Source organism: Opisthocomus hoazin, chromosome 2, assembly GCF_030867145.1.
Source record: "Opisthocomus hoazin isolate bOpiHoa1 chromosome 2, bOpiHoa1.hap1, whole genome shotgun sequence".
Classification (NCBI taxonomy): Eukaryota; Metazoa; Chordata; class Aves; order Opisthocomiformes; family Opisthocomidae; genus Opisthocomus; species Opisthocomus hoazin.
In genome coordinates, this window is record NC_134415.1 from 27012849 (window position 1) to 27032964 (window position 20116).

The 20116-nt window shown below is 41.6% G+C and overlaps 1 protein-coding gene across 2 annotated transcripts in view; it reads left to right on the top strand.

The window, feature by feature from the left end:
• Nucleotides 1-9606: 9606 nt before the first annotated feature.
• PPP2R5A (protein phosphatase 2 regulatory subunit B'alpha) overlaps nucleotides 9607-20116 on the top strand; it is a 49077-nt gene continuing 38567 nt past the window's right edge. The window contains exon 1 of one of the 2 annotated variants that reach the window (XM_075412953.1): nucleotides 9607-10558. In XM_075412953.1, the coding sequence (XP_075269068.1) occupies nucleotides 10408-10558 (151 nt within the window). In that variant the 5' untranslated portion in view covers nucleotides 9607-10407. The remainder of the gene's footprint in view (nucleotides 10559-20116) is intronic. The other variant, XM_009932835.2, reaches the window with a different exon arrangement.

The following is a 20116-nucleotide window of genomic DNA, read 5'->3' on the forward strand; positions in this document are numbered from 1 at the left end:
GACAGGAAACAATTTTTGATCTAGACCATATATTCGGAGGTATGAATGGGTCATTTCCAACCACAGAATTCAAATACGTACAATTATTATAGCAATTTTTCTACATTATTTTGGAAATGCAGTGAATATCAACAGAAGCTGTCAGAAGAAGAGGTCCCATCTTCTACCCATTACAGTGACCTAGAAAAATAGTTGACTATGCCTGTATTGAACAAAACTGGCAGACATCTTTTAACTACACTCCCCTCTTTTTCTGAACACTTCAATTTGCACAGTGGAAAAGCAGGTGCAGGTTTCACAGGAAACCTGATGCATGGCCCAGTACGACTGTGGACATGGGCAGAATAAAAACATACTACACAGGAAATTCAGGGCACGGCAACACTACTTGCAGAAATGCTCCTCTCACTTAGCAAACTTATCGGCGATTCTTCTCAACAGCCACAAAAATCCAAAAGTCAGATCAATCATTCTTAGGCTACAGACAAGGAACAAGACCTATGCACCACTGTCTGTTTTTTGAAGTCATACTGCTGAAATCATAACAGGACTGAGTATTTTGGGATCAGTGAAGATCCTGTTTTACCAAGGCTTACGTTGAAAGAACACCTAATATTTTTCTGCCTTATTTTTCACAGTTTATCAAGTATCAGCTCAGGTGCATTGGCACTATTTGTGAGAAATGCATGGGAAATGTTTTTAATCTACAAAGTAATCCATGTCCAAACCCAATTATGGTTTTCCTTGATTGCATTAATTTATCAGCCATTTCTATTTCATAAGTTTCTCAGCTGCTTCAAAGACATTTCCCCAGTGGTGGCTCCCCAGAAGACAAGAAGCTTCTACAAACAGTGGGGTAGTGAGCAGGCAGTGCCTGCAGTAACAGCCTGAGGCATCCTATGGAAAAGGTAATTGTCTTGAGTTCAACTTAATCTTCACAGAATAACTGGAATAGAACATACAGTATAAAACTAAGCACACATTTGTCATTTAACATAATACAGTGGTAGGACACTAGAAGTAATCAGATGTGCAATAGCAATGGAGCTGGATGCTCCATAGTCAGCAAGATGTCTAGCCCAGGCCAACAGAGTACTCAGAGAGTGAAGTGTCCTGGTCCAAAGTACACGTATTTTAGAATGTATAAATATATATACCCTATATATATACTTCAGATTGTCTATATATATAGTGTTGATCCGGTCCTATCCCAGTATGTATTTGATGTTTTTAACTGTGGCAAGGAGATTAGGATCATGAGTTGCCTCTAAAAGCAGCCCTCTTAGAACAGCATTGAGCTTCACTGACAGATCAGCTCATACTTCTGCTGCCTACCTGTTCTATAAGAAAATAGATGGCTTTTCTTTCCAGATACCCACTTTAATGTTATTTTTAAAGGAAAATCTAATATTTTTTTTAAAGTTTTCATTTCAGAAAACTGAAAATTACAGTTTTAATTATAAATTCTGGCCTTCAGGCTCATTTGAGGAGTGGGTCCTTAATAACATAAGCTAGTAAATTTTACGTCAATGTAACTTTGTCAACTTTGGCAGTTCTATGGTCTCCAAAAACTAGAGCAGAGAACAATCAAGCCAACAGTTTTTACAGGAGGGGAAAAAATGGAAGAGGAATCTGAGATACCCCTGTATGAGGGCACACATGACCAAATAGTTTAAGATATTTACTTCAAGGTTTGTTTTATGTTTTAACTCATTAATCAGTAAGAAATGATCTAGAAAAAAATTACAGCAGGGGCTTGATTATACTAGAATTATTCTGCTTTGCCCCAGACAGTTCTGAGGTCTATTCAGAAGGAAAGTGGTCTGAATTTTTTCTTTCCTTAAAAGCTAGCAGCTTTTTAACTAAGAGACTGAAGTAGCACATGTAGTCATTGCAATCTGTTCTGATCAGTACTGGCTAATTAAGGCTTTAGCTAATTTAATTTTGAAAGATGGTTTGAGTTAGAATCTGAAAACTCTTGTTTAGTAATACAAACGAGAACTGAAAACATATGTTACAATTGAGAATGAAACAGCACTTGTACGGCTCATCTTAATGGAGGCTGTAGGTGTTACTGACAGCAATTCCTTTCGCAGTAACAATTTTGACTCAAGGAAGAAAACGTCTTTTTAGTGTGTGAAATAGTCTACTGGTGTTTGATGTTTGAAAAGGGACACTAAAAAATGAGAAGCTTGAAATAGTAAGTAGTGGGCTTGAGTGGAAAACCTTCAAAAAATGCTTTATGCTCTGAAAAACATCTTGTCTGAGGATTCAGTTTTGCTTCATTTGAAGAAACGTCAATGCAAATTTCTGTTAGCTTGGCTAGCTATGTGGAATATTTTTCCCAACACCTTGAACTAACTGTCTCTCCTAAGATATCAACAGGACAAGAAGTTCTGCCATTGCTTCTTGGCATTTTCCTGAAGAGCTAAGCAGGACTTGTGCATGGGCATCTTGTATAGCATGGCTGCTCCATGGTGTAGCGTGGTTCAAGACAGAATAATATTAAAGATGTGTTCATCATTTACTTCGTAAGGTTGTTGAATTGTCGAAGTGTTTCCTCTATGTTTCTTCCCCAGTAAAGACAAGCTTTTGATGAAATGTGGTCAGGTGAGATGATGGCTTTGGCCTGAGGGAATCCCATCCTTATCCACCTGCTCCACCTCTCCGGGGGAGAAGTGGGTTGTGCCTTCTGAAGTTGGCTTTGCACTGAAGCCAGAGTACCTTGTACCGGCATGGTAAACCCCACAAACTTTAGAACATATATTGAATGACATTCAGTATAAAAATGGTATCTTTTTATGCTTTTACATGACTGGGTAAAAATAAGTATGTCTACAGCAAAACTTCAGGTTGGAGCCCATTATTCTTACTGTGATCAACTTACTTTGTACTGTTAAAAATGTTATATATTAAAAAAAAATATCGTTGGCTTATCTTTTAAGTATACTCAAACATACTTAATCTTCCCGACATTTCGCTACCTGTTTGGGGTCACAAAGCTCTTTCTTGAAAGTGAAAATACACCACTATTTTCTCAACAATGCTTAACTTTCTGCTTCTTAAATAGTAAAGCAATACTGCTATTTAGATTGCAAGAAGAGCAAGAAGAACATTTGCTCTGTTTAAATCTTCACTTTCTGAAAACATGGTTTATTTATTTATTTATAATATGTGGAAACATATTTGGAAAAAAAAAGTTTTTTTAAAAAAAGTAATAAACCAGAGTTATGAACTGAAATTACCATAACGGTATGAAAAGGCAAATATACAGAGGTTAAAAACATGCTATGCTGATAACTGGTAACTGAGGACGGAATTCATCTCTTCCAAAAATGGCAAGGTCACATACTGTCTAATCACATTCATACTACATGAAGTCTTATCTGTCTCAAAATCTTTGTCTTTTTAGTTGGTGTTGATCTAAGACATTAGAAATGACTGCAATCTCCAGCAACAAGGGAAAAAAAATCAGTTGTTAAACATGTCTGACTCTTGGAGATAATCCAAATGGAAAAAAATCCAGGTCATTGGCCTTTTTAAATAGACCCCCGGCAATATTTACTCCTCCATAAATAGCACAGTCACATGAAATAAAACTGTGTTCAGCAAAGCCTGCAAAACAAAAGAACAATTTACGGACTGAAACGCAAACTGTGGCTCATGTGTTCGCTGGGTAGGATTAAGTGAGCTTGCTGCACGGTCTGTGCTTAGTGACTGTGGTGTCAGATCCGCTCGAAGGAGAGCAAGTCAGGTCACTGAAGGTGCTCCATCCTTCAGCCAAAGCAGGGAAACGCTGGGATCCTGCTCTAGACGGTGACCTGTGAGAGACAGCTTTTGCTATAATGTCACATTTCACTGTGGCAGAAACAAGCGCCGCTGCCTTTACCACCATGACTAAGAGCACGTCTACATCAGGAAAAATCATGGGCATTTCTATGCTGCTTTAATTCAACTGCTGTAGGAAAGGCAGCACATTTCCCCAAGGCAGACAAGCCCTAACATGGAGGCACACACTTCTGAAATCTCAGCAAGACCATTTATTTCATTTGGTGGCAAAAATAAATCTTTTTGGATGTTACAGACAAAAAGACAAATGACCGAATTACTATAAACGTTCTTTACATCTCCCTAAAGCTCTCGTCAGTCTCTGCTGTGTGCTTACCCACACTTACTGCTTTATCTCAAGTCTTACTTCTTCCTCCCCCAAAGATCCAGCTCTGGGAATCATGTTATCACATAAGAACCACAGCTGTCTCTTTAAAGTCTTTTTTGCAGCTCTCAAAACACCTGAGAAAAACTTGAAAACATGAAAAAACTGCACACAAAAGCTGTGTAACCTATGTGACAAATTAATAGTATCCACAAGTGCACATGACATGATTTCATTCATTAACTGAGGAGTGAAAGGATTGGTTATAATTAATCAATATCTAAGACTCCTCCTTACTAGTGGCACTCATTCTGCTTTTGCAAAAGTATGTTTACAGAGTGCCCCTGAAAAAGTATAGTTTGAACCTGAGCATTGTTTGAGAGGGCAGATTTGCAGGCGATGGGTGCCAGCCCACTTGCTAGCGGGCCGTGGAGAACTGGCTGTTTGGCAGGCTTGGCTCTTTGTTTCCAGTTGCCATTTTACAGCAGAGACAGACGAAAATATAAAAATACTTTGCTGCTCTTATTCTCCAAGGAGAATATAATTACAAGGGAATAGAATTACAATTCAAGATGCAAAACCAATTCTTTACAAACGCATTCTATACTGTCAAAGTGCTCGGAAACCCCAGTACAATGAACCCTTTCCAGCTTGGATTCACAGAGAGATTTCCCCATCCTCTTCATTTCTCTTTGCTACAGCCTGTATATCTGGTTTCCATCTCTTGGCCACGTCTTGTACGTTTCTGGCTGCCACAGTCATTAAGTTTCCAAGAGCAGCTGATTCTTAGCACGCAGTAATTCTTGTTCGCCTGCTGAGGAGCTGACAGAATAAACCTCGCTGTTTGTTTGTTTAATTCCCTTCACTGAGCATTAGGAATTATTTCTGAAAGAATTCAAGCTTCCAGGTGTTCGCTTTTACATGCAAACATTTCATAACAGAAATAGTTCCCTTTTATTTTCTAAACTCTGTGTCGAACAATCTTTACAGAAGATTGTAAAGCTGAGGATAGCACTCGCTGGCATTTACAGAGGTCTGGTTTGCCACAGACAAAAGCATTTAGAAGGTGGTAATGGAAAGGCTACAGTGTTTTTTGTTGTTGGCAGTGGTGGTTGGTTGTTGGGGGTTTATTTTTGCATTTCAGTAAATATAGGTGCCAGTTGTTACATTTAAAAATACTATGAATCCACTCCTCTTGCTGAAGATCTTTCCCCATTTTATACATACAAACCAAACAAACCTTCAGCACGTAGAACAGATTAATAAATACCTGTATCCTTATGTTCTGCAGATTTTTGCTAAGGAAATGTCATTATGGCAAAGATGCTAACTGACTTTGAAAACTTCACTGTAAACCTATATCCCTGAGGGATCCTTTACATCTTATTGAGCCAGAAAGACTGCTGTCGAGTTCTCAGACAGCACTGTTTCCACCCAAAATGACAGTTCAAGACACAGGCAGAATGAAGGAGTTAAATTGGGATCTATTTGCATTGGACTATCAGTTATGATAATCCGTGTATGTGTGCGTGTGCCTGCGTGTACGAACTTCTTAAAATACATTTTTTATTTGCAACACAATTATGCTGGATTGTCTGATGGAAGATTTAATTAAAAGGTTTTTAAAATAACAAGATGAATCACAGCCAGTTTTAACAATCCGTTGCCCGCACATACCCATACATATAGTTTTGCCTGGAAAGACTATAATGACGTACTCATAGGCATGCCAAAGGAAATCAAACTCAGGGCCCTTAACAAAGAAGTTCTCACCAACTTATCTCTGAGTTCCAATCCCAGAATTTCACATCCTGCTCTGGGAGGAAGGTGACAGATGGTCCCTGAGACAACCGACTCCATATTATTTAAGGATTTATCACACAGAAGACTTGGGAACACTTCAGCTAGAAGTGTTCAGCTAGTAGTGTTCAGCTAGTCAGTGCAGACCATGGAACATGTAAACATACGATTTAATCTGAAGTATGTGAATAGCTCACTTGCTTTTACTGGGGCAGCCCAAGTGCTTAAACTTCATTCCACACCTGCTTGAAAGAGCACAGCTTTAGCCCAGAAAGTATTGTAAGTTAGTTGAAATACTCTGAAAAACTGATGGAGTGGTGCAGTAGTAAATATAAGCACGGCTGCAGCCAACAGGCCTTTTCCTTGAAGATTTTCATTTTGAGAAGGAAATAAAAGTAAGTTTTCACAACTTTTTTCCACAAACCTTCCTGGCTGAGGGTTCACCCACTAGGGCATCCTCTTTACTCAAATATTCCTCCCACTGCCTCTGAGAAGAGATAGATTTCTTGTAACTTGGCCTCTACAGATGCTTAATCTGTAAAGAAGAATGGGAAGGCAAAACTTGTAGTTAACTCCTCGTCTGCTGGCAACCAGACAACTCCCTGTAGCAAAAACTCAGCAGCAACCTGCTACTCACTTCCAAGCCAAATTGGTCAGGATTCTGAAAGCTGATGATACGTCACATTCTCATTCACCTTTCCAAAGGTTTCGCTCCTGGGTAAAAAGATGCTAAGAAGCTGCAGGAAATAAATCTCAATGATTGAATGAAAAGAACTGCAAATGTGACTTTTAGTTAAATCTGTTCCAGAATGTTGCCTCTCCGTTTTGAATAATGATCATGAATGATAATGAGCTTTCTTCCAAGTTAGATACATGTGTCAGGTTTTGCAGAATCAACACTTCAGTGCATATTGAGGGCTCTAATTTAAGAGTGGGAATAGCTTGGCATAAAATTACATTCTCTGTGGACATCTCAGGCTTTTATGAATTGGATTTGGAGCCAGCAGTTTATAACCTGGCATCACCGCTGTGTGCCTTTAAATACACTCTAAAAACCAGGGGGTTCAGAAGCTGACTCAGAGCAGCTCCAACAGCTGTGTAGGAAGCAGTATGTGCAGAAAGCGGGGAAGGACAATCTTCAACCTTCTCAAATGCAGCTATTTCAGATTGCCAGTCGGAGCTCTTGCTCTCATTTTTTTCTTTGCATATCCCAGTACTGCAGGCCTTTATGTTCAAATGACTTCATACATCCATGTAATTCCACTGACTTCAAGTGTACTCAAACATTACCATTTCAGTTTGGGAAACTAGCTGGTCTACAGAGCTGCTGCTGATTCTTTTCTGAAACAGAAGAGTTCTATTAAAAAGACAAAAGAAAACTCAACAGCTTAAAATACTTTTTATTATTTGAGAGAATAAAACAGTTTCTTTTTGCTTGCCTGACTTGGATTTCAGCAATGTTTCTTTCATGAGTGATACGTGAAGATATGGTCTGAAAATACCTTCCGAGTGCAATCGACATGAAAATCCTGTCATTGCAAGACTATATCTATTATTTACTGAGGTCTTTGCGTCATGAATTCCAACTGCCATCAGATTTATACAACCTACGTTTAAACAGCATGGCAACCATTCCAAAGCCTAGTTAGCCTGAAGAAAATGTTTTAAATCTCAGAAAAAAATATTTTTGCTTTACTTAGAACTTACATAAGGCTTTTCATTAACAAATTCCAAAATATTTAATTGATGAAGCTTTAAGGTAGACTCTTTTACACTGGGAACAGGCAGCAGTGCTTGAGTTGCCAATAAACTGTATACAGGACACACTGGGCAGTGTCACTTTCTAAAAATGGGTGCAGAAGAAAATGACAGCTGTTGGAGGGCAGGCAGGAACACAGGAACACACTGACACAGGGTCTGGGCCTTAGTGCCCTCTCAACAGGAGCTGTGGGCCCTGAAGCAAAATGTGCATTAAGCAAGAAAAGAATGCAAGGATTTCCTTTACTACAATGAATACACGAGTTGTCAGTTTAAAGGACAAGTGCCTGAAGACTGCTGTTTTGTCTGTAAAATGGATTTTGTAATACATAAAAAAGAAATAAAAAGTTGACACACCTGCAAGGTAACAGTATATTGCACTTGTCCGCTATCAACTCTAGATATGCTGCATCCACAATTTAAAGTATACAGAAAAGAATTATCTTAGAGTACTCTCCATCTCTCTATTTCCAAACACTAAAAATTATTTCACCAAAGGCAAAAAAAGATGGGAGGTACACAAGTAATCACACATTAAAAAGTTTGTAGAGATTGTGCTGACAGAGGAAAGGAAAACGGCAAGAATGACAGAAAGAAACACAGGCAACTGTTTCTATGGAGCAGGCTTCCAGTCTTATGTTCTCACAAAGCTATAATCTACATGTGGGTTTTGATTCTTGGTTTATAAAGATTAAAGCTTAACTCGTGAAAGCATTTAACAGACACATATGATTACCTTATTTATGCCCTACACCAGCTACTGGAAACCTGAGCATGCGTTTAAAATACTACCAATACTTCTTTGCTGAATTGGTACATAAAACTAGACAGTTAAGAAGAGATGTGCTGATGCGCATAAGACTCCTCTCCACGTGAGTGACTACGAGCCAAGGCTCCCCACACGGCCGCAGTTCCGAAGGGGGGGAGGCTGTTCCCACACGGAACCGGCACCAGGCAGGAGCCAGACCCCGCGCAGCCGCCTTTTCCGCACGCTGCAGCGGTCACGCTTCTCACGTCTCGCAGCCCAGCCTCACCCCGAGCCACATAAACAGCGCGAAACCGAAGAATTAATAACTCCATCAGCACCGGGAGTCCCGCGCGGGCTCGTTTCGGGCCATTTCGCGCTTCCAGCCCGCGGCTCCGTGTGGGAAAGCCGACGCCACGGCAACGCGGACCCCCACGGGCCAAACTCGTCCGGAGAGGGAAGGAACACCACACACGCTCAGGTTCCAGGGGGGAGCAGCCGGAAGCACGCCGAGGAAGGCACGAACCGCTCCCGTTTTAGCGGCTCCCCCCCGCCAGGAGCACCGCCGGTTACCGCGTGCGGCTCGCTGAGGGCAACGAGCGCGGCTGCCGCCTACCCCAGCAGCGCTGGCACCGCTGGGCGAGCCCCTGCCCCGCCTCGCAGCCCTCGGGGGACACCGGAGCCCCGGCTCGCCCAGCGCGCCCGCGGCCAGGGGCGGCTCGATTAACGGCGGCGTCGCGTACCCAACAGCCCCGCTCCGCCGGTTGCCGCTTCCCAGTCCCGGCCCCGTGACCGCCCCCCGACGACGATTGGCCGGCGCCCGCCCCACCCGCCATCCCCACCCCTTCCCCTTTCCTCGCGTTTTACGTTAGCCAGAAACCCCGCCCGCCTCCCGTCCCCTCCCCTCCTTTCGGTTGGAGAAGCCTGTTGTCAATCATACCGTCCCCGATGCGCTGCCCATCTCCCGCGTCTTCCCCAAGCCCCTGCGCGGGAGGGGTGTGGGGTGTTCCAGGATCTTCTCTTTTCATTGGCGGCCCGGCGCCGTCAATCATCCACCGCCGCCAGCGCCGGCCGCTCCTCTCGCCCCTTCTTGCCCCCTTGGCGGTCGCTCCCGCCCCCCCCCTTCCCCTCCTTCCTCCCCTCAACTCCGCTCGCTCCGCGAAGTTGCGCGGCCGCTCGCCCGCTGGCTGCGGGGCTCTGGTGGCGCGGCTGCGGCGGGCGGAGACACGCGCGGCGGCCCGCGGCGGAGCGGGAGGGGGCAGGATGACGGCGGAGGCGCGGGGAGCGCCCGGCGGCAGCTGAAGGCGGAGAAGGGGCGTGTGGAAGCCGCCTCCCCGGCGAGCTCGGCCCAGGGGCGAGTCCGGCCGATGACAGCGGGCTCGGCGCGGGCTGGCGCAGGCGAACCCGGCTGAGGGGGACGCGGGGCGAGCGAGGCGGGAGCGGGGCAGCGGGGCCCGGCCGGCGGCCGCTCGCGTCGCGCCCGCTCTGAGGAGAGCAGGAGCCCAGTCCGCCCCCCCCCCCCCCCCCCTCCGCGGGAAAGTTTGGCGCCCGCCGGGCAAAGTTGCCGCTGGGTTTGCTTGTTTATTTTTCCCTTTCCTCTTCCCCCACCCCTCCCGCCCCCCCTTCCCGGCAGCCGGCTCCGCGCGGGGAGGAAGCGGCGAGGGAAGCAGGAACTGCGGAGCCAGGCGGCAGCCCGGACCCCGGAGCCTTCCCCCGCGCCCGTCAGCCCGCGCTGGCACCGCCGCCGCCCCGCTCGCCGCTGGGACGCCGGCCCTCTGCTCCCCTCGTCCCGTCGGCGCGGCGTGCGAGAGCAGGGAGGACTTGCCTTCGGGTTTTATTTTTTTAAGCCCTCTTTGGTTTTGGGGTTTTTTTTGCCCGCCCGGTTCTTCCCTCCGCTTTAATATATGCTTCTGGAGAGCGACGTCCCCCCGCGCCGCCTCACCGCCCAGCCATGTCGGCGGCCATCTCTGCCGCGGAGAAAGTGGATGGCTTCACACGGAAATCGGTGCGCAAGGCTCAGAGGCAGAAGCGCTCGCAGGGCTCCTCGCAGTTCCGCAGCCAGAGCAGCCAGGTGGAGCTCTCGCCGCTGCCCCAGCTCAAAGGTACCCGTCCCTCGCCCCCCCCCAGCCCTCGGGCTACAGGTGCCGGCTCCCTCGGCCGTCCGCGGCTGCCTCTTTCGACACCGCTTTGCCCGTCGCGGCTCGGCCCCTTCCCGCACCCTCCGCGCTGCTTCCCCGGTGGGGAGCGCCGTGCGCCGGCGGGATCGCTTCCCCTACTCACGTCCGCAGGCGTCGGTGCGGGCCGGTTCCCGTTCGCCGCCCCGCGGGCTGTCTCCGCCGACTCTCCGCCGCTCCTCTGCCGGGCTTGGGGGTAGGCGGTGGGCGGGCAGGTGTGCGGGTGGAGGGCTCGCCGCCCAGAAGCGTAGACGGTGAGTTGAGTTCAGGAGGGTCAAGATGAGCACTAAAACCGGGGGGCAGCGAGCGGTGGCTCCTCCCACGGGGGGATTTTGCGAAGAGGAGCTCTGTGCCTGTGGCAGAATATCCCGAGCTACAGGAGAGGGGTTCGCGTTTGGCTGCTTGGTTCCTTCCCGTCGCTTCTCAACAGTGTCTGAATGGCGTTTCGCCTGTCCTATGCTAACGATCAGGACTTGCCTCGGAGACCTTCTCCTGCATACAGTGCTGTGTGCGAACGCTCACGAGTGGATGAAAATTGTAGATGCTGGCATCGCGGACATTAAAGTAGGTAGTGAAGGTTTTATCCTTTGTACGGGAGCTGAAGTCTGGAAGGACTCACTTCGTTAGGTTACAAAAAGGAAATGAAAGTTAATTGCAAGCTTCCACACCTTTGAATGTCAAAATAAACTTCTGTATTTTTCTTCTTTTAAAACTACAGAAATAGTTATTAGGCAGAGAATATAAACTTATTATTAAAGTATTTGACAGGGACCTGAAACATAAGGGAGAGAGACGGCCTTAGCGTGACCCAGTGTATTAATTTTACTACCACTAGCATTAAAAACCTACCATGTAAGGTTTTTGAAGCTGCATCATACAATGGTTGAAAAAATCTCTGATGATTTGCAGCAAATATCCAAAATCTGAATGGAATACAGCAAATTTAAAAATAATAAGCAATTTTTTGTTTGATTTTTGTGGCTTTTACATTCATGTCTGTAGTATTTCAAGAGCTTTTTTTTCCTGAGTGGCAGATGTACACGAACCATAAAACTGGCTGTTGGCAGAAATATTATTAAATGCAAATAAGCTTGGGCAGGAGAGTAACAAGGGGAGGGTTTTTTTTTTGTCATGTTTGTTGCAGCAGCTTTGGGTGTTACTTGTGAACAACAGCAGGGATGTTTTTGCTGCTTGTTTTGGGCTTTCTTTTCTGTGTGAAGTTGTGTCCTGTCTTGGTACGCTAGTTTGATAGGAGGGATTTATAACCGGAATAATTTGTTTGAAATCAAACTTTAGTTTCTGCTGTTCATGTGCTGTTTAGACAGTATGTTTTCCTCGGAGATCACGTTTATAAAACCACACTTAAGACCTTGTAAAAGCACTTGGTAAGTATCGCACATAGGTGGCAGAGTTCAGAAAGTTTGAGTCCTGATCCAGCAAAAGGATAAACACACATACTTTACACAGGGAGTAATTCCAGCTTAAATCAGCAAATATCCAAGTTTACATTCTTCACTGAGCTGGGACTTTAATATTAAATTTTCAACTCTGTATGATTAAGTCTTATAGTTTTGTGAGTGCAGTTTTACAGCTCTTTACTTACAACACAGAGACGTTTTGCATGGCATCAGCAGCTCAGATGTTCAGAAAGTTGAGGCCATAAACTATCAGAGGAATTTCTTCAGTTATGCAGTCTTATAGTAGTTTGAATTGCCTTAAATTCATAAAGGAAGTTCACATCTGTCTTTATGCTTATGATTTATATTTAAAGACTTGCCCTCCAAACCTGCTTCGAAACATAAACTGTGGGCAAAATATACTTTTATGTGTTATAGTATCCCAGCTAGCAGTCGAGCAGCACTCTTCCGTGTGTCTTCTCCCTTTGGTTTGTGATGTTAGATTTGACCTGAATGTAGCTATGGACATAGGAAGATATCTCTCCATCTGCTTGAGTCTCCCTCTCTCCCTGCTTCTCTTGAACCTCCCCTGCCCCCCAAACAAACAAATAAAAGCTTCTAGAAAGTGTTTCCTCTCTCTTTAAACATATAGTTTTGTAAAACTTCTTGTTCTAATCACATACGTCTTGGGAAGATGAAGCTTTGCTTTAATTCTCTAAAGCTGATATGGGATTCGGTAACAGTTGTGATGCTGCCAGCATAGTATAATCTGTGGAGCAGTAGCCAGCGTTCCCAGGGAGGGGCAGAAAAATGAAAGTACAGTCATTATACTGATGCCTAAGGGTGCTCAGCATACACTTAAGAAATCACATTAAGGCTTTTTGCTTTTTCAGAGATCTTCAAATAAATGATTACTTCTGAGGTGTTTGAAGCCTGTATTGGGAGAAAAGTAGCTTTTTGTAGACGAAAAAGCAGTTTGGTATTATGCTGCTGTAAAGTACTTCATCTTGTTTATAGTCACTGTCTTGTTTCATTACTTCTAAGAAAAAATATTCTAAAGTAAGTATAAACGGTATTGTAAAACTCCCCAATAGGTTTGTCAGACTGGCCTAAAATACTTGCATCTGTTTTACTGAAAGGAGAGATGTTCCAGAAGAAAAAGAAAAATTATCCTTCCACTTTAGAAAGTACCTTCTTGGGTAGACAGTGTTGTGTTTTTTTTCCTTTTTATCTAGGGACTATTTTTTGTTTGCCGCTGAAATGACCAGATCAGATTGTGTAACACGCTTTCATAGTTGTGTTGTTTGAAAGCCTGTAGACAGATAATCTTAAAAGTACATATTTCTGAAGTTAATTGTACTGCTGCTGTGTATTACCAAACTTTCTTAATTTGCCTGCGTATTGTATCACAGCTAGGAGAAGAAATACATCTGTAACGAGTAGGTAACAGTCCCAATCTTCCCTTCGGAGGCTTTGCTGAGGGAGTGCGATTGAGAGGAGGGGCAGCAAGATTGTGTGTTGTCGTTAATGTGCAGCTTATTTTCGTGTGTGGTGATATCCATTGCTTTTAGGTAAAAGCTCAGCAAAACCCGACTGATGTCAGGAGACGTGAAATAAATTAGTAACGTGCTCTTCAGTTAAGTTAGCAGGTTTCCTATGTGTTTGTTTTTCAGGAGAGTGTCCATTTTGCTGTATTATTTAAAAGTTGAATAAGAAATACTGAAGATCCAGTGACTGTATTAAAAAAAAAAAGCAAAAAAAAAAGCTTGTTAAACCTGTTAGAAGTTGAAGTTGCTTCCCCCCACCTTCTTTTTACTCTGTTACTTTGTAGTTTACATAATACAAATCTGCAGCCAAAATAACTTAACAGCAGGATTTTATCACTTCATGGACAATTCTGAGAGTGTTGAGTTCAAGAAATCTAGCAAAGGAACTGTTATTTTTAGTATTGTAAGTGGTAATTTTGTCTCAATAGCAAGTCTTTTTAAAAGACTGGAATAGCACATGCAGTTACCTTAATTTTTGAAAAAGTTACAATTTGACCTTGGAACCTGACCTGATTCCTTATGGTGACAGTATCCATGCTTGTTTCTGTCACTTTTAGTTGAAGAAGCATGTAAAAATACAGGTGGAAAATGGTGAATAGAAAACACAATTAATTGCTTTTATTTAGCACAATTAATATGGTCTGTCAGGTTGTAAAGCAAATATACATTTTGTTTCCTGTGTACCAAGATGTCAAGTGCAGCTGGAATGAGTAAACGTTTCCTGATGTTTTTCTGTGATCTTCTTAATAGTATAGAATATCCATTTGGGAAGGTGCGTGTCACTGCAGGCTTGTTTCCTATATCATGCTCAAAGAACAAGTAATATGAAAAGAAATTCTTACCATTCACTTCCAAATTAAACTGTCTTCCCACAGAACTGGAAAGCGGTCAAAAAATCTTTCAGCCATAGGCTAGCGATGATTATAACAATCTCTGTGGGGCTGAGACTTACAGTGGCAAAGTATACCGTAATAAGACATTTTTAAGAAGACCTTCCAGTGTGTAGTTTCAACATTCAAATATGGGGTCTAAAATAGGTGTTAACAATAGTATTTTCTTTACTTAAACCCTTGAGAGAGAGCTTGGGTTTGACTGAAAACCAGGTGCTGTCTTCAAGCTAAGCTTTTGTGGAAGGATTATAGGAAGGCCTAATAAGCTTGCTTATGGGGAAAATTTCAACGTTATTAAATCTGTCAGGGTCAGTTCAAACCTTAAACTTGGAATGTTTGGAGTCATTTAGTGTGTGCTTCAGGTGACAAAAGTAAATGGAGTTAAAGCAGCTGAGATTAATTCTTTTCTCATATTAAGTTGTCTATGTTCCCTAGAGGAAAATGTTCTTAAAAATTTTAGAATGGTTTACTTTTACTGCAGCCTTAATATTTGTGAGTGAAATGACAGTTTTTTGTCTCAGATTTGCACTTTTTTGTGTCCTTAATGGTTTGTTGTTATTTCCTCTTCTGTAGTCGCCCATCCTCTACCTTTTGTATTCAACATCCCCTGCAACTGTGATCTTCTTGGGCAAGTTTTCCTAAGAGAGAGAATCTTTATTTCAGATGAAGAATAAGGATGATCTGTGAGGAATTTAGGTTTAAATCCTACAAATAATCTCAGCAGGGCACACTACAAAGTAGTCAAAAGTTCTGTTTAGTGAAGTTACAGTCTTGGGAAATAGAGAACCTATAATAGCTGAAGAAACTTCAAGATTTTTTTAAATATTCTAATGTAGTTCTGTGAAAAATGGGCTGTTTAGTTTTTTTTTTTTCTATATTAAGGAACTGTTCCTAGTTTATGGAGTGGAACATTTAGTCTTTAATTCTTAACAAATTGACCTTTTTTATCCTTAGATTTGAATTTTTGGTCTTAGAATTTACTTCCATCAAGAGCAGCTCCTAAATATAGAGCCTATTGACAGTCTTCACATGAACTTTTCTATTTAAATCTTTCACATCTTCTGTGTGCCAGCTTGGTATCAGATTTCTTTTTCCATATTCGTTGCTTTCTAGTTTAGTCAGATATTAGTTTTGCAGGTGCTGAATTTAATGTTAGTTGCTGTAGGAAAAACAAATGGAATTACTTATTGCTCCAGGCTTTCTGATCAAAAGAAGATTACGTCAATCTACAGATTTTTTTTGTTTGTTTTTTAATATCTATCTATCTTAAAATCATTCAGTGCTTTTGAAAAGGTGGCATACCAACAATTCTGGATAGGTTAATATTCTGTTTATGGGAGAAGGGATATGTGTTGTGGTCTTATGAAAAAAGACACTTCCCTTCAGCTTCTATACCATTGTAGTCCTGACTCCTGTTTTAATCTGTCAGGCTAAAATTATATTTATAGTCTCATATCAGTGTGTGTATTTTGAAGGTTAGAACCACAGCCGAACTAGATGAATAACTAGTAAATAATGTCTGTTGTATAAGACTCCCTTGGCAAAATGCTCTACTATAAAAAGAAGCTGTCACTGCTAGTCCAGTTTCATGTCCAAATCATTGATTTTTATCAGAGAGTCACTGAACTAGTTTCTGTTAAGTTTTGCTGAGATCATGGCCAGTGAAGTATGTTGTCTACAAGATGCCTATTTTGTAGTATACTTTTGACTTAAAGGCAGAGCTTATCATAGTTATGGTCACCTACAGTGTTTCTTCACAAGACCTTCTTCTCAGCTGCTAACAGCATTGCTAAATTGTTTGGACTAAAGTTTTCCATGCCAAGTATGGACAGTTTTATTTGGAACTGTTCCTCAGACTAATTTTCTTAGTTTTAGCAAAAAGGGTTCAAACTGCTTCTAAGAGTAGAGTAAAAATAATTTGTATATTGTCAGTATTAAAAAAAAAAAACCCAAACTGTCTCAAGGTTTAATGTTTGCTGTACTTTGGAGCTTAGCACAAAGTTCTTAATGAAAATTGATGTAATTTGGTCCAAATTCTAAGACATGCTCAGTAGCTATTGTAGCTCAGTAGCGAGACTGGTGATTCAGTATCTTCTGTGTTGTTCTGCGTAGATAGTTCAGTATCTGCTATGCTACTCCCATCTGCTGTGCTCTGTGAGTCTACTATGCATGGCTTTTCTTTAGCTTTCTTGTCTATAGTAGTGCTAGGCATAGCAACTAAGTGTATGGAAAACTTCTAATGTATTTTTCTACAAGTAAGAACCCAGAAGTGCTTTACAGGTGAGGGGACAGTGTGGAAGTGGTGGGCTGATTAGAGAAGCTTCAGTGGGGAGAGAGAGCAGAAGCTATCTCCTCTCCAGTAGCTGCACCAAGTTCAGTATTTAAACACTCCTGTTGGCTGTGAAACTTTCTGGAAATGTTTCTTATCATACTCTCTTCTAGTATATTCATAGTTTTTCATTGCAACCATGGTTTTTGAACTTCCCATGATCTTCCTGAAACTTCATGGGCTTAGGGTTTTTGCTCTGTACATCAGGAATTGATTGCGGATGAGTTGAATCATCAAATGAGAGTCTTTAATTTAAAAATGAGAAGAACATAACTGCAGTGACCATGATTAGAGCATGAAATTCACTTTATATCATTATGTTTAGTAGTACTGCTTCTGGCTACTATTTTTTCTTTTTTTTGGGGGGGGGGTGAAGCAGAGAAAGGCTGATGAAATGTAGAAGCAGGATACTAGGCCTTAGTATTTTAAGGGTGTGGGAGCTATGGGAAGAGACAGCAGTCTGAGCAGAGTTGTAGGTGACCTATAGCCTGCTAAAATAGTAGTAAAATTGGTGCTATGAATATGGTGAAGGGAAAAGGCTTTTTTTTTTTAAAAAAAAAAAAGATTGTGCTGTTGTGTTACCCAGCTACCATTGGGAAAAGATTTCTGTCTCATTCTCATTTGAAGTTCCTTCTCTTTGCCACTGTTTCTCACTATCTTACCAAGCGAAGTTTTGGTGAAACTGGTAGTTTTTGTCCGATCATTGATATGACAGGGTTTAGTACAGAAATAGGAGTTTTGCTGTGGAGCTGGGAGGTCAAGGTGCGAGTAACAACAAAAATTATATTTGCATGTGTATATTCAAGAATAGTGCTGCAAAAGGAAGAAGTTCCAATTCTAGTAAGTGATATTTACACCCTTGACAATTAAAGGCATTAAAGCTACTCCCCACCATAACAGGAAAACTTTCTACATGTTATAAAAGTTTACTTTTTCAAATTACAGATTAAAAGTTTGTATCTGAGACAATCACACACTTGCAGAGTTGACAATCTCTGGATAACAGGTGAAAGCGGCACAGTAGATTTTTCTCAGAAGGACTGAAAGAGGAGGTGGAATGAGCAAGTTTAAAGAAGGACAGTGTAGCATGGGCCAGGAAGGCTGATCTGAAGGAAAGCAGGAATAAAAAGTCACAGCAATTTGTCTGAATATGAAGGGGGAAAGAGCTTTATTTTTGCTATTGCTGTATTTGAAAAATAGCATGGTGCATCGCTGCATAACCAAGTGAACTTTTAGAAGTGATTTAATAGGTTACTTCTTTGTTTCTGTAGGTGGTTGGTCCTTTACAAAATAAAAGCACAGGTCTTATTTTATTAATTTCTTCCCAAGTAAAATTCTATGGGAAAGTGTGGGCGAATAAAATGATGATTTTATTTTTTTAAAAAGTTCCAATTTAGTGTAATTGGGTAAAGCTTTTGAAAAGCATATTATGTTTTTCATTAAAAATTCTGTACTTAAGATATAGTGTACATGTAAGACTGAAGTCTTGTTAAGCAGCATAAATTTTGGTTCCACGTGCATGTAACAGCAACATATGATGAGAACTGAACTTAGATTGCACCACTGTTGGATTCTGTAGGAAAAGTAAGATGCAAATGTCAGAACCCCCTGGAGAGGCATAGGCTGGGTCCCATAGTATGGTCAGGACGGACAAAGCTTGGTAATTGCCATTTTCTGTATTTTCCCTTAAGAGTAGGAAGCAGGAGCAAAATAAACTCAGTACATCAAAATGGTGTAAATTGAGTTTAAAAATAGCCAAGAGATTTTGCCAGATGGGAATATACTTAAGTGTAGGGTCCCTCGTTACTGAACACTTGATGTTTACAGTTTTTGATAGAAAGAACATAACTGTTAGAGTATGGTTAAAATTGATGAAAAAAGTATCTCAACCTTTTAATTATGAAGCTAAATGCTTAATTCAAGTGAAGTGGGTGAAGAGATCCTGCAAGTGCTTGAATATTCATCTGCTTAGTATGACCTATTCCAGTCGAGGTCAGTGGGGTTTATGTCACTGAATGCAGCAGAATCAGGGTTTCACCTGTGTTTCCAGTCTAAATTTATCTGCTGTAACACTTATCGTTATAAAATATCTCATTATCTTATTTGTCTGAGGAAACTTTGAAAATTAAGCAGCACTGGTTTAGCTGATTTGTAAAGTATATATTTGTCCAAGGAATTAATCCAATACCTATAACTTCCACCTGGATTTACACAGGGATTCAAGGGAAGAAGAGGTTTTTCCTTGGCTTTTGGAAAGCTAGATTGCATATTTTCTCTGGCACTGTTTTCCTATTAAATTACCTCCCTGTACATCCCCTTCACACATTTAAAATAGCTAAGTGCTACATTAACTGCAAAATGAGTTTCTGTACTTTGTGAAGTAATGCTTAACAGCTACCCCTTCGTTTCAAATAAAAGGTATTTTTATATTGCATTCAGTGCTAATTTTGCCATGTGAAAACGACATGAGTGTTTCTTCAGTTTCTGGGGAAAATACAAACAAACTTGATTTGTAATGTTGACTTGCGCTTTCTAGTGTCATACCAAACTGAAGCAATTTCAGCATCTTATACAAAATTAATTTTATTCTTAGATAAGGTGAGGAAATGATTGGGGAAGAATACAAGTTAAGATATTGTAAAAAATAATATCCCATACCAGATCCACTTATGGCATACTTTGTTATCAATGGTCACTAATTATAGAATATGACAATTTAAATCAGACAGGAGTTTTGCGGTTGGGTTAATAAAAAGGGAACTTATTCAAATGGTAAATATAATTTCTGTCCTTTCAAGCTTAAAAGGTCCAAATCAAATTGTTTTGGTCTTCTGGTCAAGCAAAATGTTTATGTTCCTATGACTAGAGAATGTTTTTAATTAAGTACAGTAAAATGGGTATTGAGCTTAAGTTTTTACTGGCTCTGTGTGGCACACAACTTTGTCACTAGCATTTCAGCGGTCTTTATCCCCTGGTAATGCACGTACAGACCACTACAGCTGTTGAGGGGGTAAAGCAGGGAGCAGAGCTATTCAGTTTATTCTTCTTTTAACTCTTAGCAGCGTAGATGTGAAACAGTTCCTTGAGTCTACCTTGTCACAACCTGAAGGGTTGTTCTATATCTTCAGAATTGCATGTAAAAATCCAGAATTGTATTGAACCCTGACACTTTAATAGTATTTCTTTAAAGGCAAATGCTTGTGTTTGGTGAAAAGTGTGATTAACAGTTCATGTGTCGGGAACAAGAAGCATCATACCGATTATCCCTTCTGATCTTTTTGATTTGACAGTCTCAGAAACTTAAGTCTGTAGCCTCTTCCCCT